A 20,116-nucleotide genomic window follows, 5' to 3' on the forward strand; every position below is an offset into this window, starting at 1 on the left:
AAGGCCAAGCTGTTCTACTTCAGGAAACCCTGTACAGTACCAGCTGCCTTAAGCAGTTCCATGAAACGGTGGAAATCATCAGCCAATAGGAAGCTTCTTTCGTCAACACGGAAGTTCTGCGCTAGTGGCCGCCGCGCCTCCCGTAGGAGCTCTCCAGCAAGGTGGCCTGAAGAGCATCCTGTATCATCTGTATGTCATATACGAGGTAAGTTGCTTACGGACTTCTCTCAGTGAGACGGAGATAAATGCTTTTCTTTATGCCTGATTGAGAGTACACATTTTATCTGCCTGTACGCTACCTGCGAACCCACATCGAGCTTGAATTGTCGGCCCGTTATGCTTGCTATTCGGCTCCGTTGATAAACAGTCTAACGAGAAGCTGTGGGTTAGAGCCGTGCTTCAATCATGGCTATCGGCTTAGGCTCTGTCACCTTGCGGCGACTTTGCCTTGTAGTACTGGCTGCGTGTACCTGTGTGGTCCGTGGAAGCCCATCTGTCAATGTTGCTTTGCAAGCATCCTTCGATTCAGCACCGTATCTTCTAGAGCTATTGTAAGCAAGTTCAGCCATCCCATTCCGTACGGCGCTTATAGCTTGCTCATGATAAAATCAGAGAAACAGCTGCGGAGGAGAACTCAACGTCCTACTTCCCCCTACTCGGTCGTATAGCGGAGGGAACCTTTGACGACACCACCACTGAAAAGGAGCTCTATGACCGTTTCCTACAAGTCGTTCATGATGATGGACATCTCAGCACCCCTGAACTTTTGTCATCGTTCAAGCTGTCTCTAGCAATTCGATCGGCGGCCCCTCGAATCACGGCGCACTATCAGTTCTATAATGCGTCTGTCCAGCATTCTTTGATGGCGGCGCAGGATGCGGCATGTCCTGTATGGGTGCACTCGGAGGGTAAACAGTATTGCTCCTCCAGCATGGAGCGTGCCCAGCAGGACGTGATGGGAGAGTCGTAAGTTGCTATTGTTCTTGGCTGTGTGTTTACTGGTGTCTAACATACCATGGTGTGCAGAGATCCGCGAGAACTTCCCTTCGATCGAGTGCTAGGAGATATATCGCTTCCACCGGCCATTCTGTATGCGGATATTGCGTCTCCCATGTTCAGGGATTTCCATCATACCTTGACTGCGCTCGCCGAGGAAGGACAGGTCTCGTATCGTGTGCGCTACCGACCACCTCAGCATTGGATATCTCGTCCCCTATTTGTCTCTGGCTATGGCGTCGAACTTGCTCTTAAGCGGACGGATTATATTGTAATTGACGACCGTGATGCTGAGAAAAAGAGTCAAAAGAATTCGGGGACTACTGAGTCGGCCAGTCTGGAGGAAGAATCGCCTGATGACCTGAGACCTCTGTCTTCCTCAGAAGTGGCCCGTCTCGGTCTGAACACGGTCAGCTATGTGATGGACAGTGAGGAGCCCTTGGATACGCTTGTGAGGATTTCTCAAGACTTTCCCAAGCACTCCGCCAAAATCGCGGCCTACAATGCATCAGCCGCTCTGCTGAAAGATATCCGTACTAGCCGGCTTGGAATGCTTCCTTCAGGCGTCAATGTCATGTGGATCAATGGCGTTCAGATTGATCCCCGTCAGATAGATGCATTCTCACTTTTGGATCACCTCCGTCGCGAAAGAAGACTAATCGAGAAATTTCGGAGCGTTGGACTTTCTGCTCAGGAAGCCGTCGACTTGCTCTGCCATCAGACCCTCGGAGAGACACTGGCGAAGGATTCCCCTCCGCGTTACAATTACCGGGACGAGATTGAGGGCGGCGGCGTGATCATCTGGATGAACGACCTGGAAAAGGATACAAAATACCAATCATGGCCCGACGACCTCTCGGCAGTAAGCTTTCACCTTCAGTTCTGTGTTTGAATGGCGTACTTATCGTGAGCAGTACCTTCAACCCATGTACCCAGGCCAACTCCCCGCTGTGAGGCGCGATGCGCATAATATTGTCGCTCCTGTGGATCTCACTAGCTCTGATGACATGGAGTTGGTCGTCAAGACTCTTCAGGTGTTTGTCAAGAAGAAGATCCCAGTACGATTTGGTTTGGTCCCTCTTGCTTCGTCTCCGGGATCCGTCGCACAACTCAAAGTCGCTCATTATCTCCATGAGACCTTTGGTCTGGCCAGCCTGATCCAGTACTTGGAAGAGGTATGTCGTACCAGGTGTTATGTGGTCTTTGGTGTGCTAATGATTTGAATAGTCTGCAGCCAAGAAGAAGATAGGGTCTCCGGACAAGGTCTCCTTCCAACGCGCCACTAAGGATCGAAGTTCGCGCCCCAATAAGCAAGTTTTATCGTTCGACGAGCTCTTGAAGAGCGATGAGCTCGAGGGCCTAGTTTCCCGGACCATGCAATACCAGAACCGACTTGGAATCAAGGCCGACGCACCGTATATCTTGGTGAATGGAGTCTTTGTTCCCCGAGACGACAACTGGCCTCAGGAAATGAGTATGAGGGTTGGTCGAGACTTGCAAACCATACAACAGGCAGTCATGGATGGGTCTATTGAGGAAGACACATGGCTTCCCAAACTTTTCCTCTCGCAAGCATTTGATCGCCGCAACCCTTTGATAATCCCCGAGGATTCAAAGGATATCCGAATCGTGGACATCTCGAAACTAGCAGAGTCTAGGGGAGAGTTCGCTGATGCCCTTCGCATTGCATCTGAAACGGAGGATATACTCGATAGTAAGCATTTAATCGTTGTTGGGGACTTCGACTCCGAGAACGGCCTGAAGTTACTTGTTGAGGCTCTTGAACACCAGGAGACACACGGCGAAGTGGAAATGGTTTTGATTCATAACCCCGTTCCTGATGTGGAGACGGAAAGCGGATCTACCCTGGTCTATAATTCATTGAAGGGGACAGACAGAGTGCATGCTTCCCGGGCTCTAACCGATCTGAAGACTGCGAAAATCGGTACGTTTTCTGAAGCAGACGCTAAGAAGATGTCCCAATTCTGGGAGGCGCAGCAGACCTTGGCTAGAGGCCTTGGGTTTTTGCCTGGAACGAATGGTGTCGTTGTCAACGGCAGAGCGATTGGGCCTCTCCCGGATGGATCGACGCTATTGAAAGAAGATCTGGACCAACTTCTGGCCTACGAACAGGCGAGGAGAATATGTCCTGTTGCAAAGGCTGCAAAGGATCTCGGTTTGGAGTCGAAGCTCTCCGGCCCTCTTGCGCTTGCCAAACTTACTTCTCTTGCAGCTCTTTCGACCGTGTCTGACGTCCCTGAGGGGATCTTTGAACAGATGTCGAACATCAGAATGGATTTGTTCAAGAAATGGAGCGATTTGCGGTCTGTGATCACTGTCTCGACTTCTGAAGATCCAGCTATCACCATCGTTGCTTCTATCGATCCTACCTCGGAAACAGCACAGAGATGGCTGCCAATCTTGGAGGTCCTCTCAGAATTGGCCAGTGTCCGGGTCAGGTTGTCCTTGAACCCGCGTGAAGAGATCCAGGAGCTACCAACGAAACGATTCTATCGCTATGTCTTAGACTCGGAACCATCGTTCAACGATGATGGAACTCTTGCAAGGCCCACAGCCACCTTTTCTGGCGTGCCGGTGGAGGCACTTCTCACCCTGGGCATGGACGTCCCATCCCCCTGGCTCGTTGCTCCCAAGGAATCGATCTACGACCTGGACAACATCAAATTGAGCTCATTGAAACCAGGTGCCAATGTTGACGCCATCTACGCACTGGAACACATCTTGATTGAAGGACATTCGCGTGATGTCACGGTCAAGACTCCCCCGAGGGGAGTTCAACTACTTCTTGGCACTGAAGACAATCCTCACTTCGCTGATACTATCATCATGGCGAATCTGGGTTATTTCCAGTTCAAAGCTCAGCCGGGATTGTGGAAGATCAATCTTAAGCCTGGCCGCAGTCAGCGCATTTTCAATATTGACAGCGTCGGCGGCCAGGGGTACAGTCCGCAACCGGATGATGAGAACAACGAGGTTGCACTTCTTTCATTCCAAGGGAAGACTCTATTCCCTCGCCTTTCGCGGAAGAAGGGCCAGGAGATGGAAGATGTCCTAGATACAGGTGTCAAATCAGGCTCAGCGATGGACTACGTATCTAAGGCCTTCAACTTTGCTCAGGGTGTACTGTCAAGCGTAGGTGTCGGTCCCAAAGATGGTCTGGCTGAGAAGCAGGCGGACATCAACATATTCTCTGTGGCAAGCGGTCACCTGTACGAGCGAATGCTGAACATTATGATGGTCTCCGTGATGCGAAACACGAAGCATTCCGTCAAATTCTGGTTTATCGAACAATTCCTCTCGCCTTCATTCAAATCTTTCCTTCCCCATCTGGCGAAAGAATATGGCTTTTCGTACGAAATGGTTACATACAAATGGCCACACTGGCTTCGAGCGCAACGGGAGAAACAACGAGAGATCTGGGGATACAAGATCCTCTTCTTGGACGTCCTTTTCCCGCTTTCCTTAGACAAGGTCATCTTCGTGGATGCCGATCAAATCGTCCGCACGGATATGTTCGACCTCGTCTCTCTAGATCTCGAGGGCGCGCCATACGGCTTCACACCCATGTGCGATTCCCGCGAGGAGATGGAAGGCTTCCGCTTCTGGAAGCAAGGATACTGGAAGAACTTTCTCCGCGGTCTCCCCTATCACATCTCGGCGCTGTACGTAGTAGATCTAAACCGCTTCCGGGCCCTTGCGGCCGGCGATCGTCTTCGCGGACAGTACCAGATGCTCTCAGCCGATCCAAACAGTCTGAGTAATCTCGACCAAGACCTACCGAATCATATGCAGCATCACATCCCGATCAAGAGCCTTCCCCAGGAGTGGCTGTGGTGTGAGACCTGGTGCTCGGACGAGTCGCTCAGCACGGCCAGAACGATTGATCTGTGTAATAACCCGCAAACAAAGGAGCCCAAACTGGACAGGGCCCGCAGACAGGTTCCTGAATGGACGAAATATGATGATGAAATTGCGGCATTGGCGGAAAGAGTCGCCTTAGAGCAACATCGAGAACAACAGGAAGAGATGGAGTCTGCAGACCAAGACGAGGAGTCTGGTTGGGAAAAGGATGAGCTCTAGTATATAGCATCTAGCTTCTTATCAGGAATTACCTCAGTGTAAATGAGGGCTGCAGCTCCCGCCTTTTGGGCCTTGATCACCGTCAGAAGAGAATGACGAATTGGGGACATTCCAGATTACATTTTGCTCCATCTATCCAGTATATATTAGGCGGCGAACCGAGATCTTCTAGTTTATTGTACAATACACCGAATCAGCGTACATCCAAGTTCTTATCACAAACAAAATCATCATCACTCATAAGTCAGTCAATCGTCTACACCATATTTGTATCCCATCACTTGGACTTTTTCGCCTTTGACACTGGAGTCGATCCCGGTTTGCCCTTTTTCTTTTCTCCGTCTTTCTTGACCTGAGGAAGGGTGGGTTTGACTTGTTTCAACTTCTGCTTCGGTCCGCTTTGCCCATTCTTGGCATTGCTTCCTTCCTTTGATATTGCTGGAGTGCCTGACTTTGAGAGTTCAAATTCTTGCCCATTAACAGCTTTCGGTACTTTTGGCCGAGCAGTAGGCTGCTTGGACTTGGACTTGGATTTGGGCTGAGGCTGGGGCTGGGGCTTAGACGTGGAGTCTGAACTGTCTGACGCCGAGACTGACTCGTCGGTATCGGCTTCTGAATCGCTGTCAAGACTGCTAGCGCGGCTGTCGGACTCACCCTCGCTTTCGCTATCTTCTGACGAGGATCTATCGGAGGAGGATGGCGAAGATGACTTCTTGCTTGGTTTCTGACCTGTTTTCAGACGCTTCGACTCAGTTTTCCCGGTCTGCTGCGCCGGTTCCTGAGCTTTGCGTTTGGTGCCCTTGAGGGCAGCTGCCTTCGGCGACTTCACCGGCTTGTCGTCACTAGGGCTAGAGATAGAGTCACTGTCGCTGCCGCTGTCATCGTCGGATTCACTAGCTTCGGTGCTGTTATCACTGGAGGACGTTTCATCTGAAGTTGAGGAGTTTTCTTCGGAGTCATCGTCATTTTGAGTCTTTTGAGAGACCTGCTCCTTCACGCTTGCTTTTCCAATCGACGTTGGTGCTTTCGGCGCTACTTTTGTGGGCTGTCTGTTCGAAGGTTCTTCGGAGCTTGATGTAGATTCGGCTTCTGATTCAGCTTCAGAGTCGGAAGAAGAATCGGATCCGGACTCGGAATCTGACTCAGACTCGAAGGACGTCTCTTGCAGCACTTCCTCTTCCTCAGTGGTTGAATGTGATGGCTTTGAAGCTTTAGCCCGTGAAATTGCGTTTGTTTCAGCCTTGGCCGACGAGTCAGATGCAGACGTCTTCGTAGCTTGACCTTTGGGTTGTTGATCGTCACTTGTTTTGGGTTTGGAGCGGTCAACGAGCTTCTGGTTCGGTGTGGGTTTTGTAGGCTTTGACGAAGTCTTTGCGGAAGGTGCTTTGTTATTTCTTATACCTTTCTCCTGCCCATTTGGAGGTTGTGCAATCGTCTTGGCGTCGACTTTTGCGTCGCTTTCATCACTGGATTCGAAGTCCGAGTCAGAGCCAGATCCAGAACGTGGCTTGGTTTCGGCTTCAGAAGCATCGTCCGAGGTAGACTCAGCCGAGTCAGGCTCCGATTCTTCGGACTCAGAGTCGTCAATTTCGGTCTGTGACTCGTTTGATTGAGAACCTTTATTGAGTGCCTTCGCCGAGGTAGCCGGTGGCTTTTCTGGAGCAGACATGATGGTGGGCTTCTTTTCGGCAGACTCACCCTCATCCTTGATCTTAGTAATCTGTTTTGGAGGCTTCTTCGGCGATTGAGACTCTGTACCAGCGGATTGTTCCATGTCTTCTTCTTCTCCATCCTCCGAATCAACGTATTCGGAGCTCTTATACATCCTCTCCATTTCCATCTGCTCCGCGAGCGTGATGGACTTCGCTCTGCCTTGCGGCTTTGCTTCCGTTGCTGGGTCGTAGACAGCGTTTTGATTTCCAGTGCTACGCTGTCCCATAACCTTGCGTCTGATCTTGCGCCATTTATCCGCGCACTGTTGTCTTGAACGGCAGTTCTGAAGTTTATTACTGACTTGGCCCCACGATACCAAGCCCTCATCCATTTCGTAAATGTCTCGGCCCACATCTTGGCCGTCCTTTTTTAGATTGTTCCAGGAAGCTTGTAGAGCATTGAGCAGCCCGCGGGCTTCCTCTTCGGACCACGCACCCCTTCTCATGGTGCTCCGGTGCTCAAGCCGGTTCTTCCACCTCTGAACCACATCATCCTCAACTCGACCCAGTATCTTGGCAATATGAGCGAATTTAGGACCATACCGTCCTACCAGGTCGATGAGTTCGTCATCTTGTTCATGTGTCCAGTGGTGCGGCTTCTGAGACGAATCCTGGAAATGTCGCCTCATGAATCGGTAGACCGATCTTCGATCCCTGCCTGGTAATACATCGTAAATTTGTTGCCAGAAATCCGGCTTCTTAATGATGCTCTCATCACAAGGCCAGCCGCTGTCTTTGCGCCGGTCCACATGCTGTACCATCCTATCAAATCTTTCACTGGAGATACCATGCTCGTTACAAAACTCGAGTTTGAAGGTCTCCAGCGCGCTGACCTCGGATGCAGCAAAGAAGCCAATCATCTTATCTTTCTTTCCTTTTCGAGGACCCCGAGCGGCTGATGTGTCCGTTGAATCCTTCTGGTCCGTTGAGCTATCCGCAAGTGATGGATTCGCAGATGCCATCGAAATCGTCTTAGTCTCGACAGGGCTCTGCGGAAGGGTTGACACCTCTTTCCCTTCCTCCTGCTGTGTGGTCCTCGCCTTGAAGTTCTTGGGCTTTTTGGACGAGGTTCCGTTCGTATGCGCTACATCCGTTAGAGGTTGCACATCCATCGACTGGAGGTTGAATTTCCCGGCCTCGGAATTGTTGGCAATCACCGTGGCTTCTGGAGACGGAATGGCTTCTCGGGTGTCATTCTTTTCCGGCTTGCGGGCCTCCTTTGTGTTTGCGGTCGACGGGGCGACCTTCGTGCGCTTCATCGGGCGAGGGTCTGCCTGGTTTAGAGGCGATACTTGCGACTGGTTTGGGGTGTCCGAAGGCATGCCATTGTTGGTATTGTTGACAGTCTGCTTTCTTTTCCGCTTGGGAGCAGGTGTTCCCTCGACCTGAAGTTCTGATTTCACTTTCTTAGAGATTTTCGGAGAACTCGAGGAACTGTAACCAACGGCATCGCGGCCTTCACTCGAAGGTCGCAAATCAGTTCAGGCTCAAAGTACAGTGCAGCAATGTTTTGAAAAGTAGTAAACAGTTTTCGCAGAAAGCACTTTGAGCAAAGCTTACCTTGGCTCTCAGGCTCACTGAGCCCGCCATTCATGGGCTGCGAGGACCCTTGACCCATTTGGACAAATTAAAAGGGGAAATGCATGAATCTGAACCAGTGAAGAAAGGTGTCTGGGAAGGAAAAAAAAGGGTGTGCGAGTCTGGAGCTCCGCCAGATAAGATAGTGGAAAAATTCCTGAAGCTGCGCGAGCGGCGCGACTTTTTGCGGATCCTCTCCGCCCTAAGCGTCCACCGGGTGATATCTAGGATGCATTACAACAACTCTGAGCAGATCGTGATTTCGACAATAATGTTTGGCGGCCATGAAAGTAGAATCTCTGTCTTGGCAGTCTATTTCGCAATAATGGACCCAAAGAAGGGAGTAAAATGTAAGAATACAGGACAACCGTTTGGGTATACAAAGAGCTACTCGGTGTATCAGATGCAACGTCAAGACTCGATCTTCATTTCTCGTAGAACCCTCGTCACAAGTTTTCTCTGATCCGTTTGGCTCAGATCATGCTCGTCAATCGTGTTGAGACAGCGTCCTATTGCCACTGTCGCTTTAACAGCAGCATCCCCTCCATTCGAGCAGTCAACCCAGACCTTGCCGTTTCTCCCCACAGCTATCTCAAAGCCTCCGACTTTCTCCAACTTCTTGCCGAGTTCTTCCAAGACCACCAATCCATCCACACCATCCTCTTGCTCGGAGGTCGACGAGCTAGCTCTCATTAATCTCGCAGCCATGCCGGTAGAGACGTCAAACACCATTCCTCCGGTCAATGGACCTAACCCCCCAGGCTCAGCCTTGCCGGTTGCTGGGTTCACGCAGGTAAGCTCAACTTCTGCACCAGCACCGAGACCGATGGACAGAACTCGAGCATAGACCAAATCACCTTGCCTCAACATTGGCCTTGTCTTCTTCGTCGCACCTTCGAAAGCAAGCTGGCCGAGCAGCGCGTGAGGTGATTGAGGTGTTATCATGCAGTAGAAGTATTCCGCACTGGAATGATGAACTTGTGCGATCACTAAATCGTTGGGCGTTGGGATGTAGCGGCGATTAGGAAACGACAGGACGGAAACAGCATTTTTTTTATGATCTGTAGAGAGTAGACCGGCCTGTGTAGAAGCAATAACATGACCAGATGACGAAGAGCTAGACCCTGGTACTATAGGGTTTGCTGGAGAAAGTAGTCGAAGACCAGGTCCTAGTCTCAGAGGACCAGATTTGTTTGAGGGCAGCTGATCTGACGGGACATGATCACCAGGGAGCAAGATGACAGGCGACGACATTTTCTCAAAACGTACTGATTGATGATCGTTTGTCTGCTACCGACTGAACGCGGGATCAATATAGTTGGCTGGCAGCGAGATGTGACCTGAACTGGAACATGAAATTCATGCGAAAGAATCGCGCTCTTATCAGCTTATCCGCACGTGATGCCGCAGCCCTGCAGAGTAAAATGAGCCCTAAGACTAAATCGAAGTCATTGAGATAAGTAGTATATTGTCAATAGGATACCTAGCAATCTAAACGGTATCTGAGCATGTTTGGATGATTGAAGACAACGGGATCTCTCAGGTTGACCAAGTAGAAACTTACTCCTCGCTGTATTAATGCCTCTGTCGGTGTTTTGGCTGCACCGCCACATCTAGTATCGATAAGCACCAGCCACAGTTGCCGCCCGCTGTCAAACAAGTCAAAAGATTTTTTTTCTCTTCTGTTCGGAGGAAGAAGAAATCGAAAAACAAGCAGAGCAGAGTCAATTCCGGGTTTGACTCCGTCTTCTCACGCACCCCTCTGGCATCTTCACTCTTTTCCCGTCCCAAATCATCTACCTCAGACCTTCTCTTTCATATATCTAAATATGGGTGATTCGAACGGTGTCGCCGCTGAAACAGCGGAGAGATTCGCTATCGGTATCTCGTTTGGTAACTCCTCGAGTTCCATTGCTCGCCTCACTCCTGTAAGTTTCCACCGGTTCATCATCCGGTTTCAAAGCATGAAGACTGGGATTATTCTAACGGTCTGATTTACAGGAAGGCAAGGCTGAAGTCATCGCCAACGAGGAAGGAGGTACGTTGATCACAGCCCCGCATGATCGCTTCTCCGGAGGATATACATCTATGAAGCAGAAGCTTACCATGTTCTGACTTTTAGACCGTCAAATCCCTACTGTTCTGTCCTACATTGATGCTGAAGAGTACCACGGCACCCAAGCCAAGGCTCAGCTTGTCCGCAATCCCCAGAACACTGTTGCATACTTCAGAGACTATGTTGGCAAGAAGTAATTGGCCCTGAACTAGGACTTCGCTATTCGAAGAACAAACGTGCTGATTTTGCGTGACACAGTTTCAAGTCGATAGATGCTACTCCCTGCCACCAGTCAGCGCACCCTCAGCAGGTCGACTCCACTGTTGCCTTCACCATCCGGGATACCGCCAGCGAGACCCCCAACACAGTCACTGTTTCTGAGATCACAACTCGCCATCTCCGCCGTTTGAAGCAATCCGCCTCCGACTACCTCGGTAAGGACGTCAATGCTGCCGTCATCACCGTCCCCACCGACTTCACCGATGCTCAGCGCGAAGCCCTTACCGCTGCCGCTGGCGCTGCTGGCCTCGAGGTTCTCCAGCTCATCCACGAGCCGGTTGCCGCCGTCCTGGCTTACGATGCCAGACCCGAGGCTGTGGTTTCTGACAAGCTTGTTGTGGTCGCTGACCTTGGTGGTATCCGTTCCGATGCCGCTGTGATTGCTTGCCGCGGTGGCATGTACACTATCCTCGCAACCGCCCACGATTACGAACTCGGAGGAGCAACCTTGGATCAGATTATCATCGATCACTTTGCCAAGGAGTTCATCAAGAAGCACAAGACCGACCCTCGCGAAAACGCTCGCGGCCTCGCCAAGTTGAAGCTGGAAGGCGAAGCCACAAGAAAGGCCTTGAGTCTGGGTACCAATGCTAGCTTGAGCATTGAGAGTCTTGCGGACGGTATTGATTTCAGCTCAACCATCAACCGGACACGGTACGAGCTGCTTTCGGGCAAGGTCTTTGCTCAGTTCACTCGCCTGATTGAGCAGGTTGTCCAGAAGGCGGAGTTGGATGTCCTGGATATCGACGAGGTCAGTGGTTTCAGGTATACTTCCTTACAATCATATTCCTTGACTAACCGTTTCCTAAGGTCATCTTCTCCGGTGGTACATCGCACACCCCCAAGATTGCTCAGCTGGTCCGCAACATGTTCCCCGAGAAGACGCAGATCCTCGCCCCCTCGACCTCTGCCAGCGCTATCAACCCCTCCGAGTTGGCTCCTCGTGGTGCTGCCATCCAGGCCTCTTTGATCCAGGAATTCGACAAGGAAGATATTGAGCAGAGCATCCATCCCATGGTTACTGCCACTCCTCATCTGCACCACGCCATTGGTGTTGAATTCGTGTCCGGAGAGACTGTTGAGTTCAAGCCTCTTCTGAATGCTGAGACCGCCCTGCCTGCTCGCCGCATCGCTCAGTACTCCGCCCCTAAGGATGGTGGTGATGTTCTTGTTCGTGTCTGCGAGGGTGTCCGCGAGATCAAGGTCACCAAGCCCGAGCCAAAGCCCAAGGAGGCCAAGGCCGAGGATGACGAAGACGAAGACTCCGACTTTGACTCGGACGAGGATGAAGAGGAGGAAATCCGTGAGATTGTATGGAAGACCGAGAAACCCATTGCCGAACTTGCTGTCAAAGGTGTCAAGGCTGGCAGCAAGGTCGAGCTGATGGTTCACGTCAACGCTGATCTGGGCATGCAGATCACGGCTCGGGAAGTCGGTGGTCAGAGTGCTGTCCGTGGCGCCGTCGAGTCGCCCAAGGCGTAAGCAGTGATTCGAGTCTCCGTATTTCCCTTTAAGAAAAACTATTCACCGTCTTGAAACAGGCAACGTCATGGGTAATGTCCTACTTTATATGAGTTCATAGAGTATCTAGATGTGTTCAATTTCACTTTTGGCATTTTCTATAATTTCATCTTGCTCTTCGCTGGATCTGAATAATGTCTGGGTGACTGCTATGTAGAAAAATTTATCGGTTGGATTAAATGGTATACTTTTGTCATGTTATTATCCGGAGACAGTGTGGGTGACAATTGTTGGAACAGAGGTATTATATTACAATTACTAAACGGATAAGATAATAGTCGAAACATCGTCAGGACATGGACATGCGTCAAACAAACAGTAAGCATACAGCTTCAGCGTAACAGGGGGCAATTGAGGGATTAGAGAGCCATAGAGATCAAACATGTACCCAATTCATAAACACGTAAAATGAGCGTAAGAGGGGGATCGACAGATAACTCATTCCTTCGAGGTGTCGTCTGGTGCGAGCCCAGAGATTCCAGGAAGGCTTAGTGAACGACAATGGAAATAATCCCATATCCATTTTATTGAAGTTTCCGTGCAGCAATAGCCTTGAGTTCAAGAGAATGGATTACGATCCTAAGACCTAGGACACGCTGACACTTGCTCGTCTCAGGCAAAAAGAGGCGAAACAAGATTTACGGAGCGGTCTCCTTGTTGCTTCTCAGGCTTCCCGCTCTGCGAGAAGAGAAGAAACCACGACGTCTCTGTTCCCGTCCGCTGTATCCGCCGTCCTTTCGGCCGACGGCGCCTCCCATGCAGTAGATCACGCAGGAGAGGAAGAGGCAAGCGACAGCAGTCCACATGAAGGCGAAAGCCTTAACCCCCAGATGAGATGATTGGCCGTTGTGATTGAATTTATTGCGACCCTGGACGTAGACAGCGCTATTCGAGTTGTTAGTTACATCGGAATCTATACTCTAGCAAACACTGAGAGATGAACTTACGTCATCAGGCAAGTGGTGATGGTCTGGAAAGTCAACGCAATGTACGCTGTCAATGCGGAGACGAAACTTCCAATGCGGGTGCACATGGCAAGGAAACCCGTGAAGAGCGAGCAGGTTGCGAAGAATAAGGCGATGATGTGGAATGGGAACATGAAGCGGGAGGTCAAGAAGTAATGATTGGTCCTATGCAGTGTTAGTTGCTGTCACGCAAGGCGTCTGAACATTCGTGTCAAGGACATGCTGCTACTCACCCAATGAAAGCTGAAGGGACGTTGACAGTGGTATTAAAGTTCCGGTGGCTTGGGGGATCAAATGGGTAGTCAGGGTACGACGTTCCGCACTCATTGTGTCCCTTGCTGTTCACTGCACACACCTGCCAATATGTCCATCGGGACAAGGCCGGTGCGCCGGGAATGTTGCCCGTGTCAGCTTCAAGCCAGTAAATCCTATCCAGAGGGTTTGAGTTCCTTGCTCCTCCGAGAAAAGCGAGGAACATCAACAGAAGAGCTCCGGCCGTGAAGAAAAGGCCTAGGAAGCCTAGACTCGCTCCTGTCGCAGCGTGTTAGACGAGACTTTCTAGCAGACGGTTGACGATCAGAGCGCTACTTACTGCTCAAGATCATCTTACTATATCTAACTCGGCCTGGAGCTCGTGCCGGCTTGAAGGACGTGTTATTTCGACTCGATAAAGTAGAGAAAATGTCGTTAAAAGATTAAAGATTAAGGAATCCTAATACAAAAGGTCCGAGGATATTATGTAGACGGTCAGGGAAAGAGTCGTGAAAAAATTTCGAACGTAGGCTGCGGAACATGCAACCTGGGCATCCGCTATTATATCAATGATCCGGTGATCCCGGTGCCCCTGCGGGAAAGGGCAGAATCATTGGAGTAGTGATATAATAATGAGGATGCATCATCACCTCTCCCGTCTTCATCGAAAGTTAATTGCTCGTTGTGTGGCACAAGCATCATTCGCTGATTCTTGCTTTCTCCGCTGTACAGAAGAGCAAAAGCGATGATCTCGACGTCATCGTTGCACCAAACCCCACTAGCCTTTTCCAGCTAGTGGCTACCTTAATGACTGGCGCTAGTCTTAACAAGGCTTAGCTCACATCACATCCATGACGTTGTCGAACTCACTCCCAACTGCAACTGTCCCCATTTCTCCTTCTTGGCTTATCTTCCCCTCGGCCCAGCGGCTCTGACGTTGCACCATCCATGGTGATCGATCGGGTTGCAAACTGGCTCCAGCTATGAGCCTATGAGACTATGACCTTTTGCTTGACTGGATTGACGTGAATTGGATCTAGTCTTTTCGAAATTTTTCTGCCTGTTCCCCCCACCACTGTGGACCTGGCTGTGCCTTCCTACCTTTCCCACTCCGTACCTCAGCCCAATAGGTGCTACTATCCACTGCAGCTTGGGTACTAGTAGTTCTGGTGTCTATGTCACTAGACATCGAGCACAATCTGATGAGTTCTCTTATTGCCACCGAGCTTGGGGTGAAACCGAACACCTACGACAATTAGCTTGATTGGGTTACTTGTGAATATTCGTGATGGCAACTTGGGCATACCCACCTTTACCTCCAGATTCGTTGGAACGGGAAGCGGCCAGTGCTTTGGTACGCATCCCATGTTTCCTTTGTGCGTAGATTATTACTCATCACCAAACATTGGTCTAGGCACGGGAACTAGAATGGCTGCTTCGATCCCTACAGGACTCTCTAGCGGCATTGAGGGATGGCCTTCGTGAGTGCGCTGCATTGCTGGCTCCGAAGGAGCCTGGCTCGACGCTGGTGCTGTCCTCCCTCCGGTCAGAGAGCGTCAAAGGCTTCGTGACCAGAGTTGGAACCAAAATCGTGAAGGGGGTATGCTTCTGCGCCACCCTTCCTTGCATCGTCAAACATGCTTTCTGCTGCCAAGTACTTGCGATGTGGCTGCTAACGTGATGGCGACGTGATAGGACATACAACTGCGCCTTAGCTCCCTTGCATCTGCTCGTGGCACTCCCACTACCCGTCTATGCTTATCCAACACTCCTGGCGCTCCAGAGCTCGTCCTTAAACAATTGTCGTCCGTGCGAGATCTCATCAATCAGAGCCTCGATGTCGTAGATGTAAGCACATGGACCGGTGACCCACTGGATGCCAGTTTCATCTTCGGTCAACTGCATCTTTTGCATGAAACTATTACGGAGGCGCGGCACATGCTGAAAGGGGAGAGCGATGATGTGCAAGGCAAGTGGTGGGAAACCAGTGCGGAGGAGGATGTGAGTTCACACGAGTTTACAAGCGCCTGGTAGTGATTTTGGTGCTGATGGACTACAAGATGTTCGACCCTCCACTGCCGCCATACCTCTCATTCCACCTCTCCATTGCGGACTCAGCTCTTGTGCTCTATCTGAGAACACTTGACACCACTGCGCCTTCTTCTCATGCGCCGACAGCCTTTGCTACCGATATCTCGCTTACTGGGTTCAACATTCGAGACCGATTGTTCGGGCCACGGCATCGCCCTCATGACGAGATGGGCGATATCTTCGTCTGGAAAGGAGAGGAGGTGAAAGTAAAAGAGAAGATTCGTGTTGAGAGCCAGGATCCTAGTCTGATGGCGGTCATGGCAAAACTGACGGCTCTTGAGCACGAAGTCATGAAATGGTTGTCCTCTCTGAAAGTGCTAATGGGCACTGAGGACACAGACAGCGATTCATGATATCCACAGCCACTTCAAAAACAGAATACAATAACATCTTTTGAATGAAGAAATGCCGGTCCTTCCTCGCGGCTGTTTGGACAAACTGCCATTCTGATAAATATATTATGTAATCATTGAAATTCTTAGCAGCCAATGAGAGCTGTGGAATCCGATAGGAACACTGCGTCTTGGCGAAAGTTTTCCCATGTAAAGCTCCTCGAGTGGCGTTATAGTTTCTTTCCTCACATTGCTCACCAGATTTTTGGTTCGGTGCGCTTGGGAGAAGGACTTAGGATGCTATCAAGGTCGCCAGCATCGAGGGCACGTCGATCATGTTCGCATGATCTTCTGCGCACAGTCGTCTACAATTCGCCGCGGACAGCATCGCAGCAGCTCCGCAGCGGAGCTGCAAACTGCATCGCTCAACGCCCGAAAAGCACTTTGTCGCGCAGGACACTACCCTCTACCTCACATGCGATATTATCCAGAAGTACCTCCAGCAACTGTACCCAGCAATGGCAGATCGTGCGAAGACATGTTTCGAGCAAGACGCCCTCAGATATGCATCCTTATGGGGACCGAAAAGATACCGTTTACGCTCTGATCGATAAGATCAACGAAACTGAGCTGGAGCTTGCGGAGCTCATGAATGATTTGGGATTGTTGGAAGAGTATCAAGGAGTTTTGAATCTTGAAGGCCCTGAACTCGACCATGTATTCAGCCAGACCATCGGTCATCGAAACGAACAAGCTTTGGAATCACGTGTGCGAACTGCGAGGCAAGAATTCGGCGAGTATCTTCCAGCAGGCTATTTGAACGAAACCGAACTTCGGTTGTATACACGCCTATACGGCGAGCCGATAATCAAGGTGGACGAGCCACAATCGGAGTTGGAGGCTGACTTGAGCGAGGAGGATAAAGATTCCGATCGCTTGTTCCGGGAGGATGGCCAGGGAGGCTGGAAAGAAGTCGAATATGAGAAAGTTGAGGCGCAAGATGATGGACCTCCGCTCGTCTACGATATGGAAGTCGGTCCTCCTGTGGAAGAATCGGCCGCTATGCGTCGCACGAGAGAAGTAGCAGAGCAGCTTGGCGGGGAGCTGATGCTGGAACAATTTGAAGATGAAGCAGTTCCAGACTCGACCCCTCGCTTGCATCCCTTGACGAGCGAGGGAAAGTTCTCTACGGACCCAAGCACTGTATTTTTGCCTAAAGACACTGTAACTGGCCCGATTTCCGTCATCCTCTCCGAATTCTCGAACAGGCATATCGCAGATGTCGTTCACCGGACTTTTGGTGGCAGATTGCTACCTCACTCCACCACAACTCCACCTCCGCGCGCCCAGGTACCCCAGCTTCCGATTCCCCTCGAGGCTTCTCAACGCCACATGAGCGAGATGGAGGGAAATGCGTACATTGCAGCTTTATACCCCGGCATGTATGCGTCTGCCCTGAGTGTTCTCGTCGAGGTTCGAAAGCGATTGGGCACAGATTGGATACGTCAGCTGATTGCACAGGAGGGTGGTCCCAATGTCCTGGACGCCGGTGCTGGTGGTGCCGGAATTCTGGCTTGGAGGGACGTCCTTCGTGCAGAATGGGAGGCCATGGTCCCAGGTCATCCCGAAACAGATCCTATCCCATTGGGTAGATCAACGGTAGTCACAGCCTCAGAAGCGCTCCGCATGCGCGCGAGTATAATGCTTGAAAACACAACTTTCCTTCCACGCTTGCCCGACTATGTTCATATTCGTGAGAAACCAACTCTTGATGACGAGCGGGCTCCCCCCAAGCGCAAACAATTCGATGTCATAATAGCCCCACATACTCTGCTTGGCCTGGAGGAAGAGTATATGCGGAAAGAACATGTCGAAAACCTTTGGTCTCTTCTGAATCCTAACGGCGGAGTCTTGATCCTTCTGGAGAAGGGTCACCAGAAGGGATTTGAGGCGATAGCCGGCGCTCGTGAGATGTTGCTGAAACGCTACATTTCAAGTCCCGGGTCTACACAATACGAAGGGCTTACCGAGTCTTTTAACGAGAACCAGCATGTTGACAAAGAGGAAGGCATGATTATTGCCCCTTGCACAAACCACGCAAAATGCCCCATGTATGCCGTTGCTGGCCATGCCAAGGGACGCAGAGACTTCTGCCATTTTGAGCAGAGATATATTAGGCCCGCTTTCCTTCAACGAATCCTAGGCGCCAAGGATCGGAACCATGAGGATGTCAAATTTAGTTACATAGCAGTTCAACGTGGTGTGGATCTACGCAAGGAGAAGAACATCGTCCAAGGTCCTGAGGCCGCTGAAGCAGCCTTTGCTGGATATGAGCACCTTCGCAATATGAATTCGGAAGACGCCGAAGTTCCAGATGACGCTGTGACTAGCGAGCCCTCGGCTGCCCAAAACGGCCAAGACTTCCATACATTGTCACTCCCTCGCGCCATCTACACCCCAATGAAACGCCGTGGGCACGTCATCTTTGATTTTTGCACACCAGCAGGAAAGATTGAACGCTGGACCGTTCCTCGTTCCTACAGTAAGCAAGCTTACAGGGATGCACGCAAAGCCCACTGGGGAGATTTGTGGGCTCTTGGTGCGAAGACCCGCATTCCACGGAGCTTGAGACTCGGTGAAAAGCATGGCGAGGGCAAGAAAGAACGATTGGCGAAGCGAGCTGCTTCGAAAGCCGCTCTAGGTGAAGCTGAAGATGGTCCTCTGGAACATACCTCGTCCGATGGCTGGGATGAATTAGCAAACCCTGTGAGAAAGAAGGGTCAAACGATTCCCAGCTGGAAGAAGCATCAGGACAAGAAGAAGATCAGACAGGCCTCGAAGAAGCAATCTACTGTCAAGCTGGTGGACGATGATCTTAATTGAGCCGCATGAATCATTCAACAGTGTACAATTTTTGGAGATAAAGGAATACCTAGGATTGTGGCGTATCATGGTTCATGGGTATACTACGACTTTGAAAAGTCTGGATCGGAATACTTGTGTTGCATTTGTGTGTACAATAGAACATCATTGCATAGAGCGCAGTCACAATAAAGCTCTTCACTCAGGATCGCTATTCTTAACGGCATGCAATGCTACACGGATGCAGATCTCGTGCACTCGTCACGTTGTTATGGACGGTGGCCCTCCCAGGGCAGCTAGAAGCAGCAGTTTTGCTCGGCCCCCGAAGTCATCAGCTCAAGTTGGCATAGGCGCCTGTTGGGTCGTTTGCACGTTGCTATTTCTCGCAAAGTCCGTTCGGTAGTGATCGAAAGGCATGCTACCTTGATGTTGGGCCCGCCAGACGCGCTTCTCCTTGGACAATCAGGGTGGACCCGTTTCCTTATAGGTGTTATCCCATAGTCGCAGATAGCCAGGCTTTGGCTTCATTGTCTGTTTCTAAACAGGCAATATATCCTGTAGACGTGGTGTTCGCGACAAAGTCTTTGTTCGAATCGAGGGTACATTCCCAACTCCGCTTGTGAGCTTATTGAAAAGCCATACTTTTTCTCAGTTGACGTTCACGGTGTTGACTCTGCAGCTCCAGTCGTTCAACTGTATACTTCAGCCGTTCCTTCTTCTGGACGAGTCGTCTGTATTCCGCTGCTTTTGCGACAGCGCTACTAGCTTCTTGTCTCTGTCGATCGCGCATGGCGCCGAGACCTCGACTCGAAGATTGACGGCTGTCGTTGGAGTGAAGTCGGCCCTCCTGGAGCTCGCATTTAGCTTTAAGGGCCTGTTCGCGACGGGAGAGCTTTTCGACATGGTTTGATGCTAAGGATAATAGATGTGCGATACTCGGTGTGATTTCATCCAAGAGTGACTGCTGTGCTTCGCGCAGAGTAGGTTCGGGAAGGAGTTCAAAGTGCTAGCATCCAATCCAAGCATCAGCAAATCAATGAAAATGACGGGCTTGTCATGGTTTCATGTCTCTTACCCGCGTCGACTGCAAGACCTTGCACAACCGGGGAAAGTCGCTAACAGCGGAGTCGAGGGTAGTGATAAATGAGTCGAGGGTTTGTAACGAGGATTGAAGTGAGTCAACTGAGGCTTGAAGAGATGCGGCCATGTTGGAGCATCCGCTACTATTATCTTTGTCTGGGGTGTAGATATGTTGGTGTTTGTAACAACAAGACTTCTCGCATGCTGTTCCTCTTCATTGTTTACTCGCTGCTGAGGGGTCTGCGGGTCGGTTAAAGCGGCACTCGTTCAGTGCCCACTCCGTAAAAGCGG

General features: G+C 50.7%; 8 protein-coding genes across 8 annotated transcripts; 4 read left to right on the forward strand and 4 right to left on the reverse strand.

Moving 5' to 3' along the window:
• Positions 1–405: 405 nt before the first annotated feature.
• Positions 406–5,097, forward strand: CDV56_106573 (putative UDP-glucose:glycoprotein glucosyltransferase; the record flags this gene model as incomplete). Its single annotated transcript, XM_026760192.1, has 5 exons — positions 406–551; positions 613–966; positions 1,027–1,858; positions 1,911–2,171; positions 2,224–5,097. The coding sequence occupies 5 exons, from the start codon at positions 406–408 to the stop codon at positions 5,095–5,097; spliced, it is 4,467 nt and encodes a 1,488-aa protein (XP_026618961.1).
• A 277-nt stretch (positions 5,098–5,374) lies between these two features.
• On the reverse strand, positions 5,375–8,427 carry CDV56_106848 (MYB DNA-binding domain protein; the record flags this gene model as incomplete). The annotated part of the gene is made up of 2 exons (XM_026760467.1): positions 5,375–8,265; positions 8,370–8,427. The coding sequence occupies 2 exons, from the start codon at positions 8,425–8,427 to the stop codon at positions 5,375–5,377; spliced, it is 2,949 nt and encodes a 982-aa protein (XP_026618962.1).
• A 371-nt stretch (positions 8,428–8,798) lies between these two features.
• CDV56_107032 (exosome non-catalytic core subunit RRP40) lies at positions 8,799–9,332 on the reverse strand (the record flags this gene model as incomplete). Its single annotated transcript, XM_026760651.1, has 1 exon — positions 8,799–9,332. The coding sequence occupies one exon, from the start codon at positions 9,330–9,332 to the stop codon at positions 8,799–8,801; it is 534 nt and encodes a 177-aa protein (XP_026618963.1).
• An 884-nt stretch (positions 9,333–10,216) lies between these two features.
• On the forward strand, positions 10,217–12,204 carry CDV56_107098 (ribosome-associated complex protein SSZ1; the record flags this gene model as incomplete). The annotated part of the gene is made up of 5 exons (XM_026760717.1): positions 10,217–10,315; positions 10,389–10,425; positions 10,510–10,636; positions 10,702–11,473; positions 11,533–12,204. The coding sequence occupies 5 exons, from the start codon at positions 10,217–10,219 to the stop codon at positions 12,202–12,204; spliced, it is 1,707 nt and encodes a 568-aa protein (XP_026618964.1).
• Positions 12,205–12,881: 677 nt separating this feature from the next.
• Positions 12,882–13,813, reverse strand: CDV56_107223 (SUR7/PalI family protein; the record flags this gene model as incomplete). Its single annotated transcript, XM_026760842.1, has 4 exons — positions 12,882–13,128; positions 13,191–13,373; positions 13,442–13,739; positions 13,801–13,813. The coding sequence occupies 4 exons, from the start codon at positions 13,811–13,813 to the stop codon at positions 12,882–12,884; spliced, it is 741 nt and encodes a 246-aa protein (XP_026618965.1).
• Positions 13,814–14,748: 935 nt separating this feature from the next.
• CDV56_107309 (uncharacterized protein) lies at positions 14,749–15,904 on the forward strand (the record flags this gene model as incomplete). Its single annotated transcript, XM_026760928.1, has 4 exons — positions 14,749–14,814; positions 14,911–15,060; positions 15,156–15,461; positions 15,521–15,904. 4 exons carry the CDS (start codon positions 14,749–14,751, stop codon positions 15,902–15,904), a joined length of 906 nt encoding a protein of 301 aa, XP_026618966.1.
• Positions 15,905–16,447: 543 nt separating this feature from the next.
• Positions 16,448–18,766, forward strand: CDV56_107396 (tRNA methyltransferase RSM22; the record flags this gene model as incomplete). The annotated part of the gene is made up of 1 exon (XM_026761015.1): positions 16,448–18,766. One exon carries the CDS (start codon positions 16,448–16,450, stop codon positions 18,764–18,766), a length of 2,319 nt encoding a protein of 772 aa, XP_026618967.1.
• A 604-nt stretch (positions 18,767–19,370) lies between these two features.
• On the reverse strand, positions 19,371–19,952 carry CDV56_107518 (DASH complex subunit SPC19; the record flags this gene model as incomplete). Its single annotated transcript, XM_026761137.1, has 2 exons — positions 19,371–19,751; positions 19,821–19,952. 2 exons carry the CDS (start codon positions 19,950–19,952, stop codon positions 19,371–19,373), a joined length of 513 nt encoding a protein of 170 aa, XP_026618968.1.
• Positions 19,953–20,116: the final 164 nt, after the last annotated feature.

Source organism: Aspergillus thermomutatus (genome assembly GCF_002237265.1).
Source record: "Aspergillus thermomutatus strain HMR AF 39 chromosome Unknown NODE_2_2, whole genome shotgun sequence".
Lineage (NCBI taxonomy): Eukaryota > Fungi > Ascomycota > Eurotiomycetes > Eurotiales > Aspergillaceae > Aspergillus > Aspergillus thermomutatus.